The sequence below is a fragment of the Lampris incognitus genome, chromosome 5, assembly GCF_029633865.1.
Source record: "Lampris incognitus isolate fLamInc1 chromosome 5, fLamInc1.hap2, whole genome shotgun sequence".
NCBI lineage: Eukaryota > Metazoa > Chordata > Actinopteri > Lampriformes > Lampridae > Lampris > Lampris incognitus.
Window position 1 is genome coordinate 59,132,212 of NC_079215.1, and position 24,136 is coordinate 59,156,347.

At 44.9% G+C, this 24,136-nt stretch overlaps 1 protein-coding gene across 2 annotated transcripts in view; it reads right to left on the bottom strand.

Moving 5' to 3' along the window:
• Positions 1–24,136, bottom strand: part of LOC130112542 (myosin-9-like) — a 204,522-nt gene that overhangs the window by 141,694 nt on the left and 38,692 nt on the right. For both annotated transcript variants that reach the window (XM_056279957.1, XM_056279956.1), the window contains 13 exons: positions 23,743–23,838; positions 23,431–23,507; positions 20,835–21,029; positions 19,603–19,776; positions 18,036–18,209; positions 17,653–17,767; positions 17,098–17,288; positions 16,854–16,975; positions 16,584–16,653; positions 16,143–16,303; positions 15,842–15,950; positions 11,238–11,369; positions 7,440–7,646 (listed from right to left, as the gene is read on the bottom strand). In XM_056279957.1, coding sequence (XP_056135932.1) covers positions 7,440–7,646; positions 11,238–11,369; positions 15,842–15,950; positions 16,143–16,303; positions 16,584–16,653; positions 16,854–16,975; positions 17,098–17,288; positions 17,653–17,767; positions 18,036–18,209; positions 19,603–19,776; positions 20,835–21,029; positions 23,431–23,507; positions 23,743–23,838 — 1,823 coding nt within the window. The remainder of the gene's footprint in view (positions 1–7,439; positions 7,647–11,237; positions 11,370–15,841; positions 15,951–16,142; positions 16,304–16,583; positions 16,654–16,853; positions 16,976–17,097; positions 17,289–17,652; positions 17,768–18,035; positions 18,210–19,602; positions 19,777–20,834; positions 21,030–23,430; positions 23,508–23,742; positions 23,839–24,136) is intronic.

Consider the following 24,136-nt stretch of genomic DNA (forward strand, 5'->3'; position numbering starts at 1 on the left):
AGCGGTTAGCGATATCGCTTGTGATGTGGGAGCCCTAGGTTCGCATCCTAGCTTTGGCGATTTGCAGGGACGCAAATCCCAAAGGAAGGGGGCAATGTAATGATCACGGATGAATAGGCTCGGTAGCCCTTGGCTAACGGGTCATACCCTTTACTCGACTGGTTAATGTTGTCGCCAGTGGTGTGGGAGATACGGCTTCGCGTCCCGGCTGTGGCAGTTACCGGACTGCCCCCCTGAATTCGCTACAATATATTACATAATAATCATATATTATTATATATATCTTTTTCGTAATATAATAGCTAAATAACTAGACATTCATAATAAAATACGTAATTACTAGTGAATTAGTAATGATCAAGATGTCACTTTAGTATGGGGAACATATTCTAAGTAACAAAAACTTAATTTAGAGTAATTTAACACTACTAACACTTGTAGTTTTGTGTTTTGTTATGTAAGAACAGACCATATTCATTAAGTCCAATCCCTGACCAATCTACAGCCACAGTGGTAGACTGCCTCACTGAGGGGATGTTTACCCGGTTTGGGGTGCCAGAGGAGTTGCATAGTGACCAGGGGCGCAATTTCGAATCCCAGGTGTTTGGGGAAGTGTGTCGTCGCCTTGGGGTGCGGAAGACCAGGACCACTCCCCTACAACCTCAAAGTGATGGCCTGGTTGATCGGTTCAATTGGTCACACAACTGGCCATGCTCACGACGAGGCATCAAAGGGATTGGGACCGCCATCTGCCCCTGGTACTCATGGCATACCGGTCTGCCACTCAGGAGTCTACGGGGCGCACCCCAGCTGCACTAATGTTTGGTCGGGAGCTATGGATGCCTGTGGATCTGGCCTTTGGTAAGCCGCCAAACCCACCAGTAGAAGGGCCGCCAGGCCAGGAGTATGTAGACGCACTACAGGACCGGATGGAGGCAACTCATCAACTGGCTCGAGAGAATATGGCTCCTGCAGGGGAAAGGCAGAAGAGAGCCTATGATGTACGTTGCCACTGCAAAGAGTACCAGCAGGGGCACAACGTATGGGTGTATAACCCACAGCGAAAGAAGGGACGGTCCCCAAAGCTGGACAGCAACTGGGAGGGGCCTTGCCTGATCCTGAAGAGGATCTCAGAGGTTACCTACAGAGTGAGGCTGCACAGCTGCCCTCGGATAGTCATCCTTCACCAAGATTGCCTCGCACCTTACGTCAGCTGGGACAGTGACCAAGCCGGGACTGAAAGTGCGGTGGGGGGAGGTGGGGTGCCAGACCCCTCTTCCTCTGTAGACCAGGCTACCGGTGTCCAGGGAGGGGGCGGGGACACTGGGCTTACAGAGCTGCCCTCCCTGGCCAGGAATTGAAACAGCGGTGACGTCAAGGGTGGGGGCTGGACCCAGCGGATACATTGCTACCCCCATCATCCATCAGCTGCCCGCTGCAAGGAGCAGCCCAGAATGGGAGGGGTGCTCGGCAGAAGAAACCTTCATGGTGGATGGACCCATCCACATGGGAATTGGGTTTGGGTTGGTCTTTCAAGGATGGGGGCAGTGTGGCGAATTCTATTGGAGTGTTCCTGCTGGGAGTGGGGAGGGGTTCATTTGCATATTACCCACAATGCAGCTGAATAGTGTTAATGTCTTGTGAGATATTGTATGATCTTGAACATGTTAAAAACGAGGGCATATTTGTTACAGATAGCGGGGATGTTGTGGAAGGTAATGGGACGTTATTAGAAAAGTTGTATTTCCCACCATGCTATTTCCCACCATGGGTGTAAAGAGTAGGGAGATAGGTAAGTACGGTTCTGTGGCCATTCAAAGGGGGGAAGCTGAGACCAATTCAAACCTGTGTGTTATCACTGGCTTGTCTTACAGTCATTATAAGCTTGCTGGTTAACTAAAGGGTTGGCTGAGGAGTCCATTACTTGACCATGTCACATTGGTGTCAGAAGTGGGATGGACTTCTCTAGGCAGCAAACGTTGGCCGAAGGGCCTATGGAAATCACTACTCTCGAAGAGGAGATTAGAGGTCTGCTCTCTCTTCCAGATGGGAGCACTCAGGGGCGGCCTCAGGAAGGGGGAGACCTGTGCCCACCCCTGAGTGCGGTAGATGCGCTGGGTGGTGTTCGTGGGGTGGAGTCCCGAGGAAATGTAAAATTTCTTCTCTACTCCCGACGAAAGTAAAGATGGAGAGAGTTACAGGCCAGTGTGCTAGAATGAAGGGGAGAAGTAAACTGACTCTGAAGATAGGAGAAACAGAAGTACAGCAAGAATTTTGGCAAGCAGACATACAAGAGGGCTGTATCCTTGGACTGGCGGCTGGCCCACAGCTGGAGGTGGGCAACCAAGTGCCGAATGCCATTAGCGTAGACGGCAATCCAGGGGGCAATGCAGGTGGACCGCAAATCTTGTGCCTGGCTTCAGGGCCATGGGAAGGTACATCACCAGAAACGGCCTCTGCGCTGGAAGAACTGTCCCAAAAGTGCACAGAGGGGTTGAGCCAAGAAGAGTGGGAGCAGGTACGGAACCTGCTGATAGAGCACAGACACACCTCTTCGCTTCGAGTGATCTGGAGTGTGGCCGCACCAATTTTGTACAGCACCACATTGACACTGGTAATGCGGACCCAGTCTGCCAGAGAGCTCGCCATCTCCCTCTGATGAAGTTTCAAGAGGCAGAGGCAAAGATCCAGGAGATGGCAGCTGCGGGCATCATTGAACCCTCAGATAGCCCGTGGGCATCCCCTGCCATGCTGGTTACCAAGAAGGATGGGTCCCTCCGATTCTGTTTGCACTATCAGTGACTCAACAACCTGACCTGGAAAGACTCATACCCACTCCCCCGCATCGACGAGGCCCTGGACTGTGTGGCAGGTTCCCAATGGCTCAGCTCCCTGGATCTAAGAAGTGGGTACTGGCAGGTGGAGATGGCCCCAGAATCCTGTGCAAAGACTGCCTTCACCATTGGCCGAGTACTCTGGCAGTTCAGTCATGCCATTTGGCTTATGTAATAGCCAGGCCACATTTGAACGCCTCATGGAGCATTTCCTTGGCCCCATCTGTCGCTCTGCCTGTGTGGTGTACTTGGATGACCTTCTGGTGCATGCAGCTACGTTTACGGAAGCCCTCTCCAACCTCCAACTGGTGCTCAAATGCATCGAGGCAGCCAACCTGCGACTGAATCCAAGAAAATGCAATCTATTGCAGCGGGAGACAAGGTTCCTTGGACATGTGTTAGGGCCAGGAGGTGTGTCCACAGACCCTGACAAGGTCACTGCAGTCAGGGATTGGCCAACACCCACCTCAGGAAAGGAGGCGAGGAGTTTTCTGGGACTGGCATCGTACTACCGTCAGTTCGTGCACGCCTTTGCAGACAAAGCCCATTCGCTCCACCAGCTCACAGAGAAGGGACGATGGTTCCAGTGGACTGAAGCTTGTGAGAGTTCCTTTCAGATACTCCGGAAAGCCTTGACCCAAGCACCAGTGCTAGCCCTTCCAGACATGCAGCGGCCATTCATACTTGACACCGACGCCAGTGATGTAGGTGTGGAAGCAGTCCTGTCGCAGCCCAGTGGGGAAGGGGAAAGAGTGGTGGCCTATTACAGCAGAGCCTTGAGAAAGGAAGAAAGGAATTACTGTGTGACTCGGAGAGAATGCCTGGCAGTAATACAGGCTGTAAAACATTTTAAGCCTTACTTGTATGGAAATTACTTCCTATTGAGGATGGACCATGCATTGCTCCGCTGGCTACTTAGCTTCAAAGAACCAGAAGGGCAGGTAGCCAGATGGATCGAAGCCTTGCAGGGATTTACCTTCACCATGGAGCACTGAAGAGGCAGCCAACACAACAATGCCGATGCCCTCTCCAGACGCCCCTGTTCTGGTCAGGCCTGCTGCCATTGTAGCCAGTTGGAGACTCGAGAACAGCAAGGGGTAGGCCATGTCACAGTGCGGGCACTTGTGGTCCCAAGTGCGCCGCTGGAGAAGATGTCACCAACCAAGATAGGGGAACTCCAACATCGGGATAGCCACCTGGGACCCGTGATACGCTGGCTAGCACATAAAGAGGCCACAAGTAGAGAGATGGCAGGTCCCCACTCACCCACCACCAAGGCATTGCTGGGACAGTGGAACTCACTCATGCTTCATGAGGGGTGTCTCTACCAGGTGTGGGAAGAGCCAAGGAGGGGAGGCAGTACCTGGCAACTAGTTGTTCCCAGGGCAGTACAGCAGCAAGTGTTACACACAATTCATGGCCCCACTAGAGTGCACTTCGGAATTACCAAGACTCTGCGGCGGCTGCAGGAAAGATTCTACTGGGGAAGGTGCCGGCGAGACGTGGAGCGGTTCTGCCTTAACTGCAACACCTTCAAGGCAAAGAAGGGGCCGCCTGGGCAATCCCACGCCCCCTTCAGCAATACAGGGTGGGGGTGCCCATGGAAAGAATTGGAGAGGACGTGGTTGGGCCATTCCCTGTGACAGAGGATGGTAATCGCTACATCCTCACAGTGATGGATTATTTCACGAAGTGGCCCGAGGCCTATGCCATCCCTGACCAATCTACAGCCACAGTGGTAGACTGCCTCACTGAGGGGATGTTTACCCAGTTTGGGGTGCCAGAGGAGTTGCATAGTGACCAGGGGCGCAATTTCGAATCCCAGGTGTTTGGGGAAGTGTGTCGTCGCCTTGGAGTGCGGAAGACCAGGACCACTCCCCTACAACCTCAAAGTGATGGCCTGGTTGATCGGTTCAATTGGTCACACAACTGGCCATGCTCACGGCGAGGCATCAAAGGGATTGGGACCGCCATCTGCCCCTGGTACTCATGGCATACCGGTCTGCCACTCAGGAGTCTACGAGGCGCACCCCAGCTGCACTAATGTTTGGTCGGGAGCTATGGATGCCTGTGGATCTGGCCTTTGGCAAGCTGCCAAACCCACCAGTAGAAGGGCCGCCAGGCCAGGACTATGTAGACGCACTACAGGACCGGATGGAGGCAACTCATCAACTGGCTCGAGAGAACATGGCTCCTGCAGGGGAAAGGCAGAAGAGAGCCTATGATGTACGTTGCCACTGCAAAGAGTACCAGCAGGGGCACAACGTATGGGTGTATAACCCACAGCGAAAGAAGGGACGGTCCCCAAAGCTGGACAGCAGCTGGGAGGGGCCTTGCCTGATCCTGAAGAGGATCTCGGGGGTTACCTACAGAGTGAGGCTGCACAGCTGCCCTCGGATAGTCATCCTTCACCAAAATTGCCTCGCACCTTACGTCAGCTGGGACAGTGACCAAGCCGGGACTGAAAGTGCGGTGGGGGGGGTGGGGTGCCAGACCCCTCTTCCTCTGTAGACCAGGCTACCGGTGTCCAGGGAGGGGGCGGGGACACTGGGCTTACAGAGCTGCCCTCCCTGGCCAGGAATGGAAACAGCGGTGACGTCAAGGGTGGGGGCTGGACCCAGCGGATACATTGCTACCCCCATCATCCATCAGCAGCCCGCTGCAAGGAGCAGCCCAGGATGGGAGGGGTGCTCGGCAGAAGAAACCTTCATGGTGGATGGACCCATCCACATGGGAATTGGGTTTGGGTTGGTCTTTCAAGGATGGGGGCAGTGTGGCGAATTCTATTGGAGTGTTCCTGCTGGGAGTGGGGAGGGGTTCATTTGCATATTACCCACAATGCAGCTGAAGAGTGTTAATGTTTTGTGTGATATTGTATGATCTTGAACATGTTAAAAACGGGGGCATATTTGTTACAGATAGTGGGGATGTTTTGGAAGGTAATGGGGACTTTATTAGAAAAGTTGTTTTTCCCACCATGCCATTTCCCACCATGGGTGTAAAGAGTAGGCAGATAGGTAAGGTCGGTTCAGTGGCCATTCAAAGGGGGGAAGCTGAGACCAATACAAACCTATGTGTGTTATCACTGGCTTGTCTTACAGGCATTAAAAGCTTGCTGGTTAACGAAACGGTTGGCTGAGGAGTCCATTACTTGACCACGTCACAATACGCTAATAGTGCGCCTTGCCTTACCTTTTTCTGCGGCGAAGCTCCATCGTTCGGCCATGGGCTATAAGCAGTGAGCACAGAAATGCTGTATAGGGCGTGTGACTTCTTAAAGCGCGAGTGCGCTAAAGTGTGCGCGCGACTTAATAAAGCGTGTTTGCGACTTACTCAACGCGTGCGTGCGACTTACGAAATTGAGCATGCGACTTAATATTGCGTGCGTGTGAGTTAAAATAATGGTAACACTTTAGTATGGGGAACATAGTCACAGTAAAAAAACGTAATTACTAGTGAATTAGTAATGATCAAGATGTCACTTTAGTATGGGGAACATATTCTAAGTAACAAAAACTTAATTTAGAGTAATTTAACACTACTAACACTTGTAGTTTTGTGTTTTGTTATGTAAGAACAGACCATATTCATTAAGTGTTAGTAAGGGAGAATAACTCTTCTTGTGGTACTACCACCTTATAAAGTCCATACTAAGCAAAGCATATTGAGATGGTACTACTAATAAGCAATAATTCTGAGGTTATAGAGGGAAAACTCATAGTTAATGGCTTACTGGTTGTATAATAACGCCATGCTGAATAAGGCATTAATGAGTACGTAATAATGACCAAGTAAGAGCCAATATGTTGCTAATTTGCATGCTAATAAGCACCTAACTAATGGTGACTATGTTCCCCATACTAAAGTGTTACCAAAATAATTTTATTCCCACGTCACCTCCCGGGCTCCGTACTGATGAAAAAACATTTGAGAATCTGTTTTCTAATGAAGTGTAATCTGTATTTTTCATTGCCCCTCATGATGGGAGACATCTAGACACATGACACCAATATGAAAAGAGTGAGCCAAGAAAATCTGCATAGACTCACTATATATATATACTTAGCACAAAAAGTAAAGAAATTTGTGTTTGGTAGATTATTTCTTTGTTGTAACAATGCTTCTTGGCAATAAATCTTAATACAGTTGGAAAGCCTGTTTATTTCCCTTTTAAATGGTGCCACATTTGTAAGGAACATGCATTTGTGGGATGAGCAGCAGAGCTGAGTATGTGGGTTGTGCCCATGAAAAATTTGTCAAATCTCTGCCAATGCCGAACAGCTTATTTTGCTGTTGCTATTGACTGTTGTTTTGAGCTTCTGGTAACCCAGGTGCTGACAATCAGGTGCCTGATATAATAGTTACTGCCAAGAAGCATTGTTACAACAAAGAAATAATCTACCAAACACAAATTTCCTTACTTATTGTGCTAAGTTTATATATATCTTTGTCCCTTTTTCATATTTATATTTTTTCCTCATTTACATTGTCAACATGCTGTTTGTACATTGTATGTCAATTGTTTCGTCCATTTGTACTTCCTATTGAAACTAATAAACAGGAAAAAAAAGCTGCACATAACAAACCCCATTAATACTGACTGACCATTATGTTCTGTTGCATCTTCTTCCTCTCATTCTGCAGCTGGGTGACCCTCTCTTCCTCCTCCTCCACCCTGGACTCCAGATCATGGAGGATCTCCTCCAGCTCCTGCTTCCTGGTGGCTAAACGGGCTCTCATCTCCTCTGCCTCTGCACAGAGCTCTGTCTCTGCCTGAAGCTGCTCCTGGAGGGCTGATTTCTCAGCATTTAGCTTGGGGATAAGCAGGAAGTTCAGGGTGAGACTGATATCAGAACATATAAGAAGTAAGGTGGTTTAGCTGGAATCATATGACCCTAGCTCTGGAAGCTAGCGAGTTGTCTCCCATTGATTTACATTGAACCTGTAATAATGACATATAGTATATACACTGGTCAGCCAAAACAATAAAACCACCGACAGGTGAAGTGAATATCTTAAATAATGTGCTGCGTAAGGGGCTGCGTAACCGCAGATCATCAGAGTGTTCAATGCTGCCCACCACTGAAAGCACCTACAACGGGCACATGAGCATCAGAACTTGACCATGGAGCATTGGAAAAAGGTGGCCCAGTCTGATTAATCCTATTTCCTTTAACATCATGTGGACAGCTGTGTGCATATGTATCATTTACCTGGGGAAGAGATGGCACCAGACTACACTATGGGAAGAAGGCAAGCCGGCCGAGGCAGTGTGATTCTCTGGGCAATGTTCTGCTGGGAAACCTTGGGTCCCAGTATTCATGTGGATATTACTTTGACACATATCACCTACCTAAACATTGCTGCAGACCAAGTACAACCCTTCATGGGTACGATATTCTGTGATGGCAATGACCCTGCCACACTGCAATTGTTCAGGAATGGATTGAGGAACATCCAAAAGAGTTTAATCAAGGGCAACTGGACTTGGTATATATCCGTGAAGACGTTTCGCCTCTCATCCAAGAGGCTTCCTCAGTTCGTGCCTTTCTGACTAGACCAAGCTAGACCAAGCGAGACTAGCTTGGTCCAGTCAGAAAGGCACGAACTGAGGAAGCCTCAGTACCCACCCTCTCTAAATTAGAGAGGGTGGGTATAGGTGCCTTTAATCTATGTATTAAATTAAATCAGCATTGTCTGTTTGCATTGTCGCTACATGTTTTGATGCTTAAAAGCTTGATGTCACCATTTGTCTCTTCCAAAATGCACTTAAAGCTAGAATGTGGGACTTTTACATATAAATAAATGTCCGTGTCATTCAAGCCCCATGCCATACAAGCTCTCACAATGCTGATGAAGCATACCATCGTCAGTTAAATCTCTATTTTGCAGTATACCATAGTTTTAAATCTGGTGTCAAGGACGATATTCCTATGCTGCATTCCCAGAAGTGATGGGCAGCAATGCATTTTACATCAACCGGCAATAATTGCTTTGCCAGAGCTGAACTTCCGTGTGATGAACGCATTCAGCATACCTCTGATTGGCTTGCCCAGCGTTTGGCATACCTCTGATTGGCTTGCCTTCAGGGATTTCTGCCAGAAAGCTTCTGGGCTTTGAAGCTACGTTTCCGATGCTCCAGAGGAAAAATGAAACTCAGCGTTCAGAGGAAGGATTAAAGTAAAAAAAGAAAGTGATCTACAGCAATCACAGACAATGATATCCATTAGTGTAGCTTTTCCTCGGAGAGCGCTGAAAGGAGAAAATTATTTACTCTCACTGCCAGAGGAGGGAGAGGACAAATCTTCTGAACAGCAGATTTAAATAAAAATCATGTTTTTGATATCTTCTTTTTTGTCTTTTTTACATATTTGGCATTGAGGTAATCCAACACTAAAAGTAACTAGAGAAAACTAATTTAATTTTGTGATACTTAGAGTAAATTACTGAATACATTTTGCAACATGTAATTGCAATGGAATATGTTTATAAAGTAACCCTCCTAACCTTGTATATGTATAAAAATCCCCCTCTGTCCTGTGTGTCTATATTGTAGTTCCATCACATCAGTCTTGATCACCTTCACTCTCTTTGTCACCATGCAGCCACACTTATCCATCCCAAATGACACCCCAACGTCATCGATATATATTCTGGTGATGTGGTGAATCAGTGAATCAATGTCTCATTCATTCTTAGCATACAGCTTGAGCTCATCCATTTAGATTGATGGTTACCCCGCTTCTAAACTTGTATTCATGTCCACTCTTTGCAATGATCTGACTAAGGGGGTTCAGGTTTGTGCAGAACAGCAGCCTGGACAGTGCATCACCTTTGTATATGCCACACTTGTGCGATGGCCTTTGAGTTGGCCTCTTGGTTTTTTTCCACAGCTGCATTGAGTTCTTGAGGAAGGTTATCAGTATCCTGGTAGTCTTGTATAGTGCCAAGAACTCCAGTATCCACGTGTGGGGCATTGAGTCATAGGCCTTCTTGTAGGCAATTGAGGCAGTGCTCGGGTTAGTCTGTCTGTTCTTAGAGTCTTGGGTGACTGCTCTATCAATCAGTAGCTGGTGCCCAATCCCTCTGGTGTTGGTTCCAATGCCCTTCTGAGTTTTGCATGCAACATTAATAATAATAATAATAATAATAACAATAATAATAATCATGATCATCACCATCATTACATTTATATAGCGCTTTTCTAGACACCCAAAGTGCTTCACATTTGAAGGGGGTAACTCAATTCAATCACCACCTATGTGTAGCACCCACCTGGGTGGTGCACAGCAGCTATTTTGCACCAGAATGCTCATCCCATATCAGACTGAGGTGGAGAGGGAGGAATCATTGAGTCAATTACATGGGGGGATGATTAGGTGGCCAGATGGGGAGAGCCAGGTTGGGAATTTTGCCAGGACACCCGGGAGCCCCCTACTCTTTGTGATAAGTCCCGTGGGATCTTTAGTGACCACAGTGAGTTAGGACCTCAGCCAGCATGGATTCATCGTCAACCCGGCAAAGTGCCAGTTGGGCCTGCCTACCATTGATTTCCTGGGGCACTGGGTTACAAAGGACGGAGCAACCCCCCTCCCCAACAAGGTGGACGCCATCGCCAGGTTCCCATGCCCAAACACGGTGAAGTCCCTGCAGGAGTTCCTGGGCATGGTGAACTTTTCCGTCCTTTGGATATCTCATCCAAAGGATGGAAAAAAAAATATGTAAAAAAACAAGAAAAAAAAAAAATAAACCCACCCCCTCATGGGGTGGTGGTGTATGCATCTTCCTCAAGCACGGGTCCTTTACCAGAGGTCTGGGAGTTTGAGGGTTCTGCGCAGCATCTTAGCTTTTCCTAGGACTCATCTTGACAGAAACCTCAGATGTTACTCCTTGAACCTGCTGGAGACACTAAGTCACTCTCCTAGTTTGGAGGTCACAGCCCCTGGTGCTCCTATTGTCACAGAAACCACTTTGGACTTCACCTTCCCCATCTGTTTCAGTTCTTCATTCAGCCCTTGGTACTCCTTTATCTTTTCCTTCTCCTTATTTCTGATGTTGCTGTCAGCCAAGATTGCCAGATCTATCACTACTGCTTTCTTCTGCTCCTTGTCAACAACCACTATTGTCTGGTTGGTTGGCCAGCACCTGCATGTCCGTCTGGAACTTGAAGACCCACAGGACCTTAGCTCTGCTGTTCTCAACCACCTTTGGTGGTGTTTCCTATCTAGACTTCGGAACTTTCAGTCCATATTTGGCACAGATTTTCCTGTACACTATCCCGGCCACTTGGTTATGCCTCTCAGCGTATGCTGCCCCAGCCCTCATCTTACACCCTCCTATAATGTGCTCAACTGTCTCACTGTCTGTTTATTAAAGGGACCTTTTCAATGGGGACACCTTTACCTGCTGCTGCTTGGCCTCAAATTCCTGGAGTTGCTGCTCGGCCTGCAAATATCTCTCCTTGACCTTGATCAACTCTTCATCCTTGGCCTGCATCTCCTCCTCCTGCCGGCTCACCTGTAGCAGGGGTTTCACCTGGAAAAAAGAAACATTAATTATTAAAGAAATTGGGACATAATGAGGGATTAAACTGCATACTCGCAAGGCCATAATAACAATAACGATGAAAGTTTATGCCGAAATGTATTTTCCTAAAATTTGCTCTGAAATTGAAAAAAAAAAAAACTTATGCAAGAAGTCTTCTTCTGAGCTTGTGAACTATTTAAAAAAAAATCTGTTACAATTACAATACAAACCCAGCCACTGAGGACGCACAAGCCAGTGCATTCTTAGTGCCTGTCCAAATCCTGAATAATTTGGGAGGGTTGCGTCAGGAAGGGCAACCAGCATAAAAACTATGCCATATCAAATAGTTGGATCATAAATCAGATTTCCATACTTCATCGGTCAAGGTCCAGGTTACCAAAGACCGCCACTTGTACTGTTGGCCAGCAGCGTGCCGGTGGAAACTATGCTACTGTTGGGCGAAGGAGAGGAGGGAGGCATGTCCAGAGGCAGCAAGATAGAAGGAGGCGTAAGAGTGTGGAAGTGAGAGTCGGAACTTTGAATGTTGGCACTATGACTGGTAAAGGGAAAGAGCTGGCTGATATGATGGCAAGAAGGAAGATACTGTGTGTGCAAGAGACTAGGTGGAAGGGGAGTAAGACCAGGAGTATCAGAGATGGGCTCAAACTCTGCTACAATGGGGCGAAAGGGAGGAGAAATGTGGCAGGGGTAATTCTGAAGGAAGTGTATGTCAAGAGCGTGTTGGAGGAAAAGAGTGTTGAACAGTGATGAGTATGAAGCTGAAAATCTAAGGTGTATTGATGAATGCTATCAGCGCATATCCCCCGAAAGTTGGATGTGAGATGGAAGAGAAAGAAGAATTCTGGAGTGAGTTGGATGACGTGGTGGAGAGTGTACCCAGGGAGAAGAGAGCGGTGATTGGAGCTGACTTCAATGGGCATGTTGGTGAAGGGAAAAGAGGTGATGAGGAGGTGATGGGTAGGTATGGTGTCAAGGAGAGAAATGTGGAAGGACAGATGGTGGTGGATTGTGTGAAAAGGATGGAAATAGCTGTGGTGAATACATATTTCAAGAAGAGGGAGGAACAAAGGGTGACATTTAAGAGTGGAGGAAGATGGACATGGGTGGACTATATCTTATGTAGGAGGCGCGATCTGAAAGGGATTGGAGACTGCAAGGTGGTGACAGGGAAGAACGCAGCTAGGCATCATCGGATGGTGGTCTGTAGGATGACTTTGGAGACCAAGAAGAGGAAGAGAATGATGGCTGGGCCAAGATTCAAACGGCAGAAGTTGAAGAAGGAAGACTGCTGTGTGGCATTCAGGAAGGAGTTAAAACAAGCACTGGGTGGTAGGTACTTGGTGTGTCATCTGGACAGAGGAAGGAAGACAAGTAGACTTAGTGGTGGAATAAGGAATTACAGCAGAGAGGGAGGTTGACAGAGAGAGGATGGCAAAGAATAAGTGGGATGGTCAGAGAGATGACAAAAGTAGACAAGAGTACAAGGAGATGCGGTGTAAAGTGAAGAGAGAGGTGTTAAAGGCAAAGAAAAAGGTGCATTGCAAGTTGTATGAGAGGTTGGACACTATCGCAGGTGAAAAGAACTTGTACTGATTTGCTAGAAGAGTGAGTGAACTGGGAAGGATGTGCAAAAGGTTAGGGCGACCAAGGATAGAGTTGGAAATGTGCTGACAAGAAAGGAGAGTGTGTTGAGAAGGTGAAAGGAGTACTTTGTGGGGCTGATGAATGAAGAAAATGAGACAGAGAAGGTTGGATGATGTGGGGATAGTGAATCAGGAAGTGCGGTGGATTAGCAATGAGGAAATGAGGGCAGCTATGAAGAGGATGAAGAGTGGAAAAGTAGTTGGTCCAGATGACATACCTGTGGAAGGATGGAGGTGTTTAGGGGAGATGGCAGCGTAGTTTTTAACCGCACTGCAGTTAAAAACTACAGTGTAGTACTGTAGAATTGTTTAACAATCTTGGAAAGTGAGAGGATGTCTGAGTGGAGAAGAACCATACTGGTACCGATTTTCAAGAATAAGGGTGATGCACAGAGCTGTACCAACTACAGAGGTATAAAGTTGATCAGCCACAGCATGAAGATATGGGAAAGAGTAATAGAAGCTAGGTTAAGAGGAGAGGTGACGATTAGCAAGCAGCAGTATGGTTTCATGCCACGAATGAACACTACAGATTTGATGTTTGCTTTAAGAATATTGATGGAGAAGTGTAGAGAAGGGCAGAAGGAGTTACATTGTATATTTGTTGATTTAGAGAAAGTATATAACAGAGTGCTGAGAGAGGACGTGTGGTATTATATGAGGAAGTTGGGAGTGGCAGAGAAGTACTTAGGAGTGGTGTGACAGTGTTGAGGGTTGGTATGACATATGTGTTCAAGGTAGAGGTGGGATTACATCAAGGATTGGATCTGAGCCCTTTCTTGTTTGCAATGGTGAACAATATTTGAACACCTTGACTCTCCAGGGACATACACAAGGGTCCTTTTTGTGGACTTCAGCTCAGTGTTCAACACCATCATCCCAGATATCCTCCAATCACTCACTCCAAACTCACTCATTGTACCAGACCCAGTCTGCCAGTATGTTAAAACTCCCTGACAGACAGGAGGCAGCTGGTGAGGCTGCGGAAAATCATATCCAGCACCCGGACAATCAACATTGGTGCCCCCAGGGAAGTGTGCTGTCCCCTCTACTCTTCTCCCTCTGCATGAATAACTGCACCTCAGGTGACCTGCCTGTTAAACTACTTAAGTTTGTGGATGACACAGCCATCATAGGCCTAATCTGGAAAGGTGATGAGTCTGCATATAGACAGGAGGTTGAACAGCTGGCCCTCTGGTGCAGTCATAACAACCTGGAGCTGAACATGGTCAAAACAGTGGAGATGATAGTTGACTTCAGGAGGACCCCTCACCACCCCCACCCCACCCCATACTCAACTGCACAGTGTCTACGGTGAAAACCTACAGATTTCTGGGTTCCACAATCTCTCAGGACCTAAGATGGGTATCCAACATAGACACAATCATCAAAAATGCAGAGCAAAGGATTACTTTTTCCACCAGCTGAAGAAATTCAACCTGCCTCAAGAACTGCTGATTCAGTTCTACACTGCAATAATCCAGTCTGTCCTCTGCACACCCATCACTGTCTGGTTTGGTTTGGCCACCAAATAGGACAGGAGCAGACTACAATGGACAGTTAGGTCTCCAGAGAAAATCAATGGTGCCAACCTTCCTTCCATTCAGGACTTATACACCTTCAGACACAGGAAACGGGCAGGCAACATCACTGCAGACCTATCACATGCTGGTCACAACCTGTCCCAACTCCCCCCTTCTGACAGGTGCTACAGAGTGCTGTACCCCAAAACAACCAGATATAAAAACAGTCCCCTCCCGCAGGCTGTTATTCAAAAGAACGCTTAACACTGTCAAATAAATCCAACCATTTTGTATATAGTAAACTGTACTGTACATTGTACATACTCTGGTATGCTCTGTCATGTCCAGCTACCTCAGACATGTATGTAAGTTAACCTGCTAACATTTATTTCAGCATCTCTGATAATATTCTCTGCACCACTGCACATTATAACCTCTTATTTCGCCTGTAAATGTCAATCCTTGTGTATATATCTGAAGATTGTTGTGTTGTAGTGTTGTTATTCTGTGTTAAGTACACAGAGAGCCATGATACCAGTCAAATTCCATGCATGTGCAAAACGTACATGGCCAAGAAACATGATTCTGACTCTGATTCAGAATGGTGAGTATGCAAGGAGTAGAGGTGATAAAGGCGTATGAGTTTAAATACTGTTCAAAGTAATGGGGTGTGTGGAAAAGAGGTGAAGAAGAGAGTGCAGGCAGGATGAAGTGGGTGGAGAAACGTGTCAGGAGTGATTTGTGACAGAAAGGTATCAGCAGGAGTTAAAGGAAAGGTTTACAAGATGGTTGTGAGACCAGCTATGTTATATGGTTTGGAGACAGTGGCACTGACGAACAGACAGGAGATGGAGCTGGAGGTGGCAGAGTTGAAGATGCTAAGATTTTCATTGGGAGTGACGAAGAAGGACAGGATTAGGAATGATTATAATAGAGGGACACCTCAGGTTGGATGGTTTGGAGGCAAAGCAAGAAAAGCAAGATTGAGATGGCTTGGACTTGTGTGGGGGGAGAGATGTTGGGTATATGGGGAGAAGGATGCTGAATATTGATCTGCCAGGGAAGAGGAAAACATGAAGGCCAAAGAGGAAGTTTATGGATGTGGTGAGGGAGGACATGCAGGTGGCTGTCATGACAGGACGATGCAGAGGACAGGAAGAGATGGAAAACGGATGATCCGCTGTGGCGACCCATAAGGAGAGCAGCTGTAAGTAGTAGTAGAGATACTTGCAATACAAAAAGCAATTTCAAATCATATTAAGGGTTTTCTTTTTTTAATCACTACCATCTATACCTTTGTAAAGAGCCTCCACCACTGCCAGTTCCTCAATTTGAGATAGGCAGCACAGTTTCTCTGAATCACCTTCATGGCTGTTAGTTGCTGCTGCCTTTTGACAAAGGCTCTGGGAAGAGAGGGGGGAAGAAAGTCAAAGATATACATTCTTATTCAGTTTCTTTATTTAAATATTTTTTGACACTGATGATGCTACATTAAAATAGCATATGGTGGCATGTTTTTTCCACGCATATATCTTAAAATTCCATGTATGAGAAATGTTTTCAATATTTCAAAGCAAATACAGAATCCCTCGTACTTGCGGGCCACATATCCCCTGCACCAGGCCTGAAAGCTGATGATGACATCAGTTATCTTTATGTCCCTCTCTTCTTCTAGGTGAGCGAGAACCCCTGCCCTGAAGAACACTTTACTCTGACCAATCCGGTACAGGTTGGGGTCGAGCTCCAGAGCTTTGATCTGACAAGGAGAAAGAGTGAGTTTATTGCACTTTAATTCAGCTGTGGACAAACAGTTTCTCTGGAAGCAGGGGAATGTGAGGATGGATGAGATCAGGATTGGACCAGATGCAACATTGGCAATCCTTATATGATAGAAGAATAACGGGGGGGGGGGGGGGGGACAAAACAGCACATGAGCAAGGAGCAAAGAGAGACTCAAACAAATGGAAATGGCAACAGGCAAACAAATTGAGAAATGAAATGATTTTTTGCTTTCAAGGCTGATGTGTCAGTCTTACCATGAGCACACAGGCTTGCTTGCCATCCATAAAGCCTTTGGGAATGGCATTTGGGGTAAGGATCTCATACCTGTGAGATAGGAAATTGAATGACTTCAGTGGCCCTAGTCGCAATTTAATTTTGTGGAATTAGACTGTTGTCATCTTTAAATAGCTTCTGAGTTTAATAGTTCAGTCCTGGCTTGGCTCTTGAAGTAGGAGTGCAAGATAGTATGTTGAAAAGAAGACATCTGAAATAAGGAAATTAATGTTTTCATACAAATGTTTCACCTCTGTCTGAACTCCTGGAAGAGGATGCGATTGGGGAATCCCTGTCTACAGATTCTGATCCCCTCCAGAACTCCATTACACCTTAGCTGGTCCAGAACCAGGTGGGCCTCCAACTTACCAGCCTAAGGGAGGAGATATAGTGCCATTCCAGAGTTTGTTACTTGGAGACCGAGCATGCATCAATTTCAGTGACAGCTTCAGCTAGAAGAAAGTAATCATGGTGAATAGATGGGTTATTTTTTACCTTCTTTTCATGGTTAGGGATGATACAGCGGACAAAGTTAGGGTTTGTATTCCTGAGTGTGGCCATGAGGTTTCCTAGCTGCTCTTTGTATAGCTGGCCCACAGTGCGGAACATGCCCTTGCGGGTTTTAAATGCACCATGCATGGAGTCTGACATTCCTGCTACCTTGTCTAAGCCAACTATACGGTTCACTGTGAGGAGATGGAGAAAGAGCAAAAGACCAAATAATGAGTTTTATCATGGTATTATGAGTTCAAGCTACTCATCACTAACAGATATGAACTAAACGTTATCGATTTCTAAACAGTATTACCATAATGTGTAACATATCCTACTTCAAACAATGGCTAATGATAAGCTTTGTTTACCCAATATGTCCTAACATTTTTATTTCAATAGGCTTTAAATTGCAGAGGAAAAACACTTGAAGGTAAAAAATTTGCAGAACACCATTATCCTACCAAAGATTTATCAAGTATCTCAGAGAATATGCTTCAAATGCCAACTGAATTGTTGGCAGTATGAATTTTGAAAAAATGCAGTTATGCTGCTTACTGTCTCTCCATAGGTCGGCGACAAACTTATCAGTTGACTGGTTGAGCAAAATGGCCACAGACTCATTGAGAGGATCCATATTCTTCATCAGCCACTCATCTGCCTTGTAGTCCACCTGCACCAGAGGACAGCTGTATTTATACATTTAAAGAAATTTGAGGTTGGGTCAAAAGTGTTTTAAGTGATAAGGTTGTTCAGCATGCATGTACCTGTACCACAGTTCTATGCCATAATCCTGATTTTAGTTTCTTTTTTTTTTTTAACACCATTCATATTATGCATAAAAACTAATGGTTGAATTTTATGAAAATGTTTAGGATTGATTCAAGAGAATTTAAAAAGAATCTAGATTTCACAGGATTTTGCGAAGTCCAAGCAATGACCTTTCCAGCATAGTGTATAATGCAGAAATCTGCATCATCCTTAAGTTTCTTGGGCTTTTGGAACTTGGGATTGGTGCCCTGCTCCTGAACCACTTTCTCAACAAAACTCTTGTCGGTGGCTTTGGGGAACCAACATTCCTCATCCAGCAGAGCTAGGATGCCTGGAGGGCCAGTCTAAGGAGGAAGAGGAAGAGAGACAAAATACCAGGACAATCAGTAAGTTTCCAAAGGAATTATAGTGGACTAAATTAGGTTTTGTGTTCACAGTTAACAATAAACTATTCATACCTCAACCGGAAAAACAACTTTGTGCTAGAAATTAAACGGTAGCCATGTTTCCATCAGCCGCTTTTTGAGAATTTCACCGTTGAGAAAAAGAAAAGCTAAATGAAATGAACATTTTCTAAAAAGCCCTATTACAAAGGTTTTACACTCACCTGATGTGCAAAAGTCGACATGTAAATTTAGAAAAAAAATGCTATAAAGAATGATGAAATAAATGTTCAAATTTCCTAAATGGCAAAAATAGTAATTGTCCATCCTTCTCTACTGAATATAAATAAACAAACAACATTGTGAGAGTGAAGCAGTTTGCCTCTTAATGTAAAAACCACTCCCACTGGGTACTGTTTCAAAAACAAAAAAAAAGCAAAAAAAGGCAAAATCCTTGTTAATGGAGAGCATGTCATTGAGAGTGTACTCCTTCAGTGCTGACCCAACATGCTTGTTATTTTTATTGTGTTTTTTGTATGGGTCTATGCGGTTGAATACTCTTTATTCTGATTTTTAATGCTGCTATTCTACCACTTTATGCCCTATTTGCCAAATAGAGCTTCTTACCATCTTAAGAGGACCACTGTGGAAAGTAGTCTGACTTTGTTGTCTCATCCTTGCCCTTTTACTTCATGACCACATTTGTGTTATGTGGCTTTGTTTTAGAATTGACCAATGAATCAAATTAAAAAAAAATGTGAAAAATTTCTCATTTAAAAAAAAATTTCCCCTAAAATTCACTTAACATTTGAAATAAAAACATCACATGAAAGCAATTATTTGCCATTAGATTAAATTCTCTGCTGTTGAGCTCATTCCAGTATAAGGTGAATAAGCAGGCTACGAGTACAAGAAGTTTGTTCTGTATTTGTATTTAGATAAAGAAAATAATATATTAAAGCAGTGTTTAAATGCAAACAGCAGTCATTGCAATTGGCATGTGATTAGATCTGCAATACAACCACTGGAGGTCAACTTGCAGACAACTTGTTTCCATTTTAATTAAAAATGACATCTTTTTCAGCAACAAAAAAAAAAAGAAGTTAATTCTTGGTTTGAACATTGTTTACAATGAAAAACTTGGCACGTCCCCACCCACTTGTCATAACTGCAAGAAACGAAAGATGCATGCAGCTCACAATGCGGATGAGCATGCAAATAAAAAGTAGGTGTAAAGGCAAAACACACAGTTGGTATTGTTCCGTATCAAGACATTGATTACATATACAATTCTTGTGTTAATACCAAGTGCAGACAAATTTTGTGCGGGGTAAAACAACGAGAAATATCTCACAGGCTTCTCGATGAGGTCGATGCAGGGTTGTAAGTCAAGGCCAAAGTCAATGAAGCTCCACTCAATGCCCTCCCTCTGGTACTCCTCTTGCTCCAGGATGAACATGGTGTGGTTGAAGAGCTGCTGTAGCTTCTCATTGGTGTAGTTGATACACAGCTGTTCAAAGGAATTCAGCTAGAGGAGGACATATAAGGAAAGGTGTTATATGAGGGAGTATGTCATGTGTGTCAAAGTGAATTTATACATTTATCATGTCTACATGTTACAATCCTGAAGATATCCGTCTTTGTGTAACTTTACTGAAAACTATGGATACCATGATATGATCAGTAGTGAGAAGAGACCCAAATTCCAAAGATTTATTCAGAATGAAAGAAGTCTATAGTGTTGTGTCAGCACCATCCTCATAAACCAAATAGATTAATTAGTTATAAATGGTTTAACTCGGGTTTTAGCATATCTGCTTGCTAGTCACAACCTCACATCCTCAAAACTGCTGCTACTTGGCCCCCACTTAATTATTTTCCTGATATGCTTTCTCCTATATCATTTTTTTCTGGGGAAGCTCTGCCAGACTATCACCATAAAACTGAACAATTGCAATAGTGCTCATTACTAGCACTATTGTAACGACATTTGCTTACTTGTAAATCTTCAGGATTGTAACTTCAAACATAGCCGCAACTGACAATTACTAGGAGGGTCTATGCAGTTTGGACAAACACCCTTATTTGCAGACTCTGACAATGTCATAGGCTTGCATCTAGAGTATTCTTGCACATAATTTGGCATGACCAAAGTACAAAATTTTGATTCAAGACCAAACATTTTTTCAGCTAGCTGCCAAAATTTAAAGTTGATTGTAACAACACAACCATCAGGCCAATTATGATCAAATGCCTGGCATCTGGAGTATACCTACACATGTGTACCAAATTCTGTAATGATCAGTCATATAAAATTGTGTGTTGGCAGCTGAAATTTGACTGGCTGATGGCAGCCTTGTTGATTACATGGCTACGTTGTTATTTCAGCGGTCATTAGGATGCTTGACAAAGACAGCATACCAAATTTTAGATCACTGGGCAAATAGTTCAGAAGTTATCAAAATTTTCTTGTTATAGCAACATCTAATATAGTTATAATTACAGGAGTTTTATACATCTGAATCATTACAAAGGCGGGCATATATTGTATCACATACTATACCTGCACACACATTTTTTTATTACCTCAAAGATCTCAAATCCGGCAATATCTAGGATGCCAATGAAGGATGCCCCCTGTCTCTTAGTCTTGTCTAGGGCCTTGTTGATCCTCATGACCAGCCAACGGAACATCCTCTCATAGGAGGCTTTAGCCAGGGCCTCCACAGCAAACTCTGCTTGCTCCTGTGTCTGGGCTTTCTGCACATAGTCCCTGCCGACCTGGATGACATGAAATGAAAGGAACTAATTACTGTAAAATAATATGTGTGTCATACTTATGAAATTTAGACCTGTCCCAAATGCACATCAACTTTTGTGAATACAGCTGTATACTAACACAAACCAGGGTGTGTTAGAACAATGACAAGTGCTGGTTCACAGCCAAACTCTGACGGCTTCATTTGGAAAAGGAGGCGGCATTGAGGAGTGGGGACAAGGAAAGGGCAAAATACACATTTGGTAAGGTGGAGGAGGAGGCTAAACATAAGTATTCAGGGAAAATGGAGAAGTACTTCTCAGCCAATGATTCTGCCTTAGTCTGGAAACTGAAAAATATCACCAACTACAAACCCAAACCTTCCTCCAGACTGAACGACTCCAACCTTGCTAATGAGCTGAATGACTTCTACTGTCAATTCAAAAGACAAAGGGTCATCTTGGACTGTATCACTCAACACCCCAGCCATCAGCCCCTGCAGACCCATCCAACCCCCTCCCCCTCCAAGGGCCCCATAATCCATTACCAACACCCCCCCCCATCTCCTAGCCTGAGCACTCCCCTCCCCCTTCCACACCTACTCTCTTGATTCAGGAGAGGGCTTTTAACAGGCTGTTCAGAAGACAGAACCCCCGCAAGGCAGCTGGACCCTATGCTGTCTCCCTCTCAACCCTTAAACACTATGCAGACCAGCTGTCTACAGTGTTCAGAGAAATTTTTAACACCTCCCTGGAGGACTGCAGGGTGACACCCTGCCTCAAAGCCTCGATCATTATCCCTGTCCCCAAAAAGCTAAGGAACACAGGCCTAAATCATTACAGACCTGTTGTTCTGACCTCTGTAGTGATAAAGGCTGTTGAATGCCTTGTGGTGTCCCACTTCAAGTCCATCACCACCTACCTCCTGGATGCACTACAGTTTGCATATAGAGCCAACAGGTCAACAGACGACACAGTCAACATGGCTCTCCACTTCATCCTCCTTCACCTGAACTCTCCTGGTACCTATGCCAGGATCCTGTTTGTGAACTTCAGCTCTGCATTCAATATAATCAGCCCTGCTCTCATCCAGGACAAACTCTACCCTGCCCCCACTCCACCTGCAGGTAGATCACTGACTTCCTGACCAACAGGAGTCGGTGCGTGAAATTGGGGAAGCATGTCTTGGACCCTCAGATCATCAATACCGGTACCCACCAAAGGCCTGTTCCCACTGCTGTTCTCACTTTACACCAATGCCCCCCCCCCTACTAATCAACAGGCCCCATACCCCCCTGAACTCCACTTATACTTACTTTTGGGTGTGTTTTTTCCAAGATCTGTTTTATGTATGTGTGTGTGTGTGTGTATACTATATATACACACACACACACACACACACACACACACACACACACACACACACATATACACACACACACACACACACACACACACACACATATATATACACACACACACACACACATATATACACACACACACACACACACACATATATATATGACACCCTGGACGAACAGGCCGCCAGGCCATCACAGGGCGGTGTTGACTGTAGTGTATATATATATATATATACACATCTTTTTTTTTCTTTCCGGAAACCGTCAATGGTGTTGATAAAAGTGCTCAATTAATGAGGAGCAGAATATCAATATAGATGTAGGAAAAAAAAAACTTTTGATACATAGCAGTACAAGCTTGTTTCGTGCGTCGCGCAACTTATCTGTCCTGAGTCAATTAGACACACTCAGGAACGCTGTTCCACACCCCACTCTCCCACATGCACATTCAACTCATTTAAGTATGATGAGATGATCTCTCTCAATCAAGTAAGAATGTTTCCTGTCATTTATTCATTTGTTACCCAGAATTTATGCAGGTTATCCTAATCCAAAACTGATCCTTAGTTTCAGAACAAAACACCTCATCTCAGACAAACAAAGCATCCCTGTATGCATCAATAGACATCAAGAACATCAGCAGCTGTTAGAAGACAGTCCAATACTTCAGAGTGACAGCAGTCACACTCGTGCTACCATACAACTCATGCTACCATACAACCCGTGCTATTGTACAACACATGCTACCATACAACTCATGCTACCATACAACTTGTGCTCTCATAAAACTCATGCTACCATCCAACCCGTGCTATCGTACAACTTGTGCTATCATACAACTCATGCTACCATACAACTCGTGCTAACATACAACTCGTGCTACCATACAACTTGTGCTATCATACAACTCATGCTATCATACAACTTTGCTATCATAAAACTCATGCTACCATACAACCCGTGCTATCGTACAACTCATGCTACCATACAACTCATGCTACCATACAACTTGTGCTACCATACAACTCATGCTACCATACAACTCATGTTATCATACTAACCTTGATTCTAGGGGACAGGATGGCCCGTGTGAAGTCAGTCACATTCATTCCCAACAGATGGCACACTTTCTGGGCAGCTTGAGGGAACAAAATGAGGAGGGGCAGTTTGGAGGGTGAGTGGGTGTATAAAGAATGGAAATGATAATCAAAATAATGATAACTTTATTTATATAGATGTTCATAAAGGCACTGAGACAGAGGATATGACAGGTATGATCAGAGAGACAAACGGCCGTGTGTGTGTGTGTGTGTGTGTGTGTGTGTGTGTGTGTGTTTGTGTGTGTGTGTGTGTGTGTGTGTGTGTGTGTGTACCAGTATCATCAGGCATGGAGGCCTGGTCTGAGTGACGCTCCTTCTTAAAGCTCATATTTCCAAGATGCAGCACAGCTGAAACCACCTTCAACAAACCTGACATAAAAAAATTTTTTTTAAAAAAACCCCCCAAAAAAAACAACATTCAGTTTATAGTCACTTGGGGAAAAACACAACCAGTTTATTTCATCTGTGGAGATGAAGGGAGGTGGAATTATATTTATCACAAAAACCCTCTGTTAATACAAGCCAAATGTGGGTTATTTGATTTCATGCAATTAACCTGACAGAACTCATTGCTTCATTTTACACCTAGAAATTATATTAGATGAGCCACATAAGAATGTACCAATTTAATAAGCTTTTCTACTACTACCACTACTACTACTGCTAC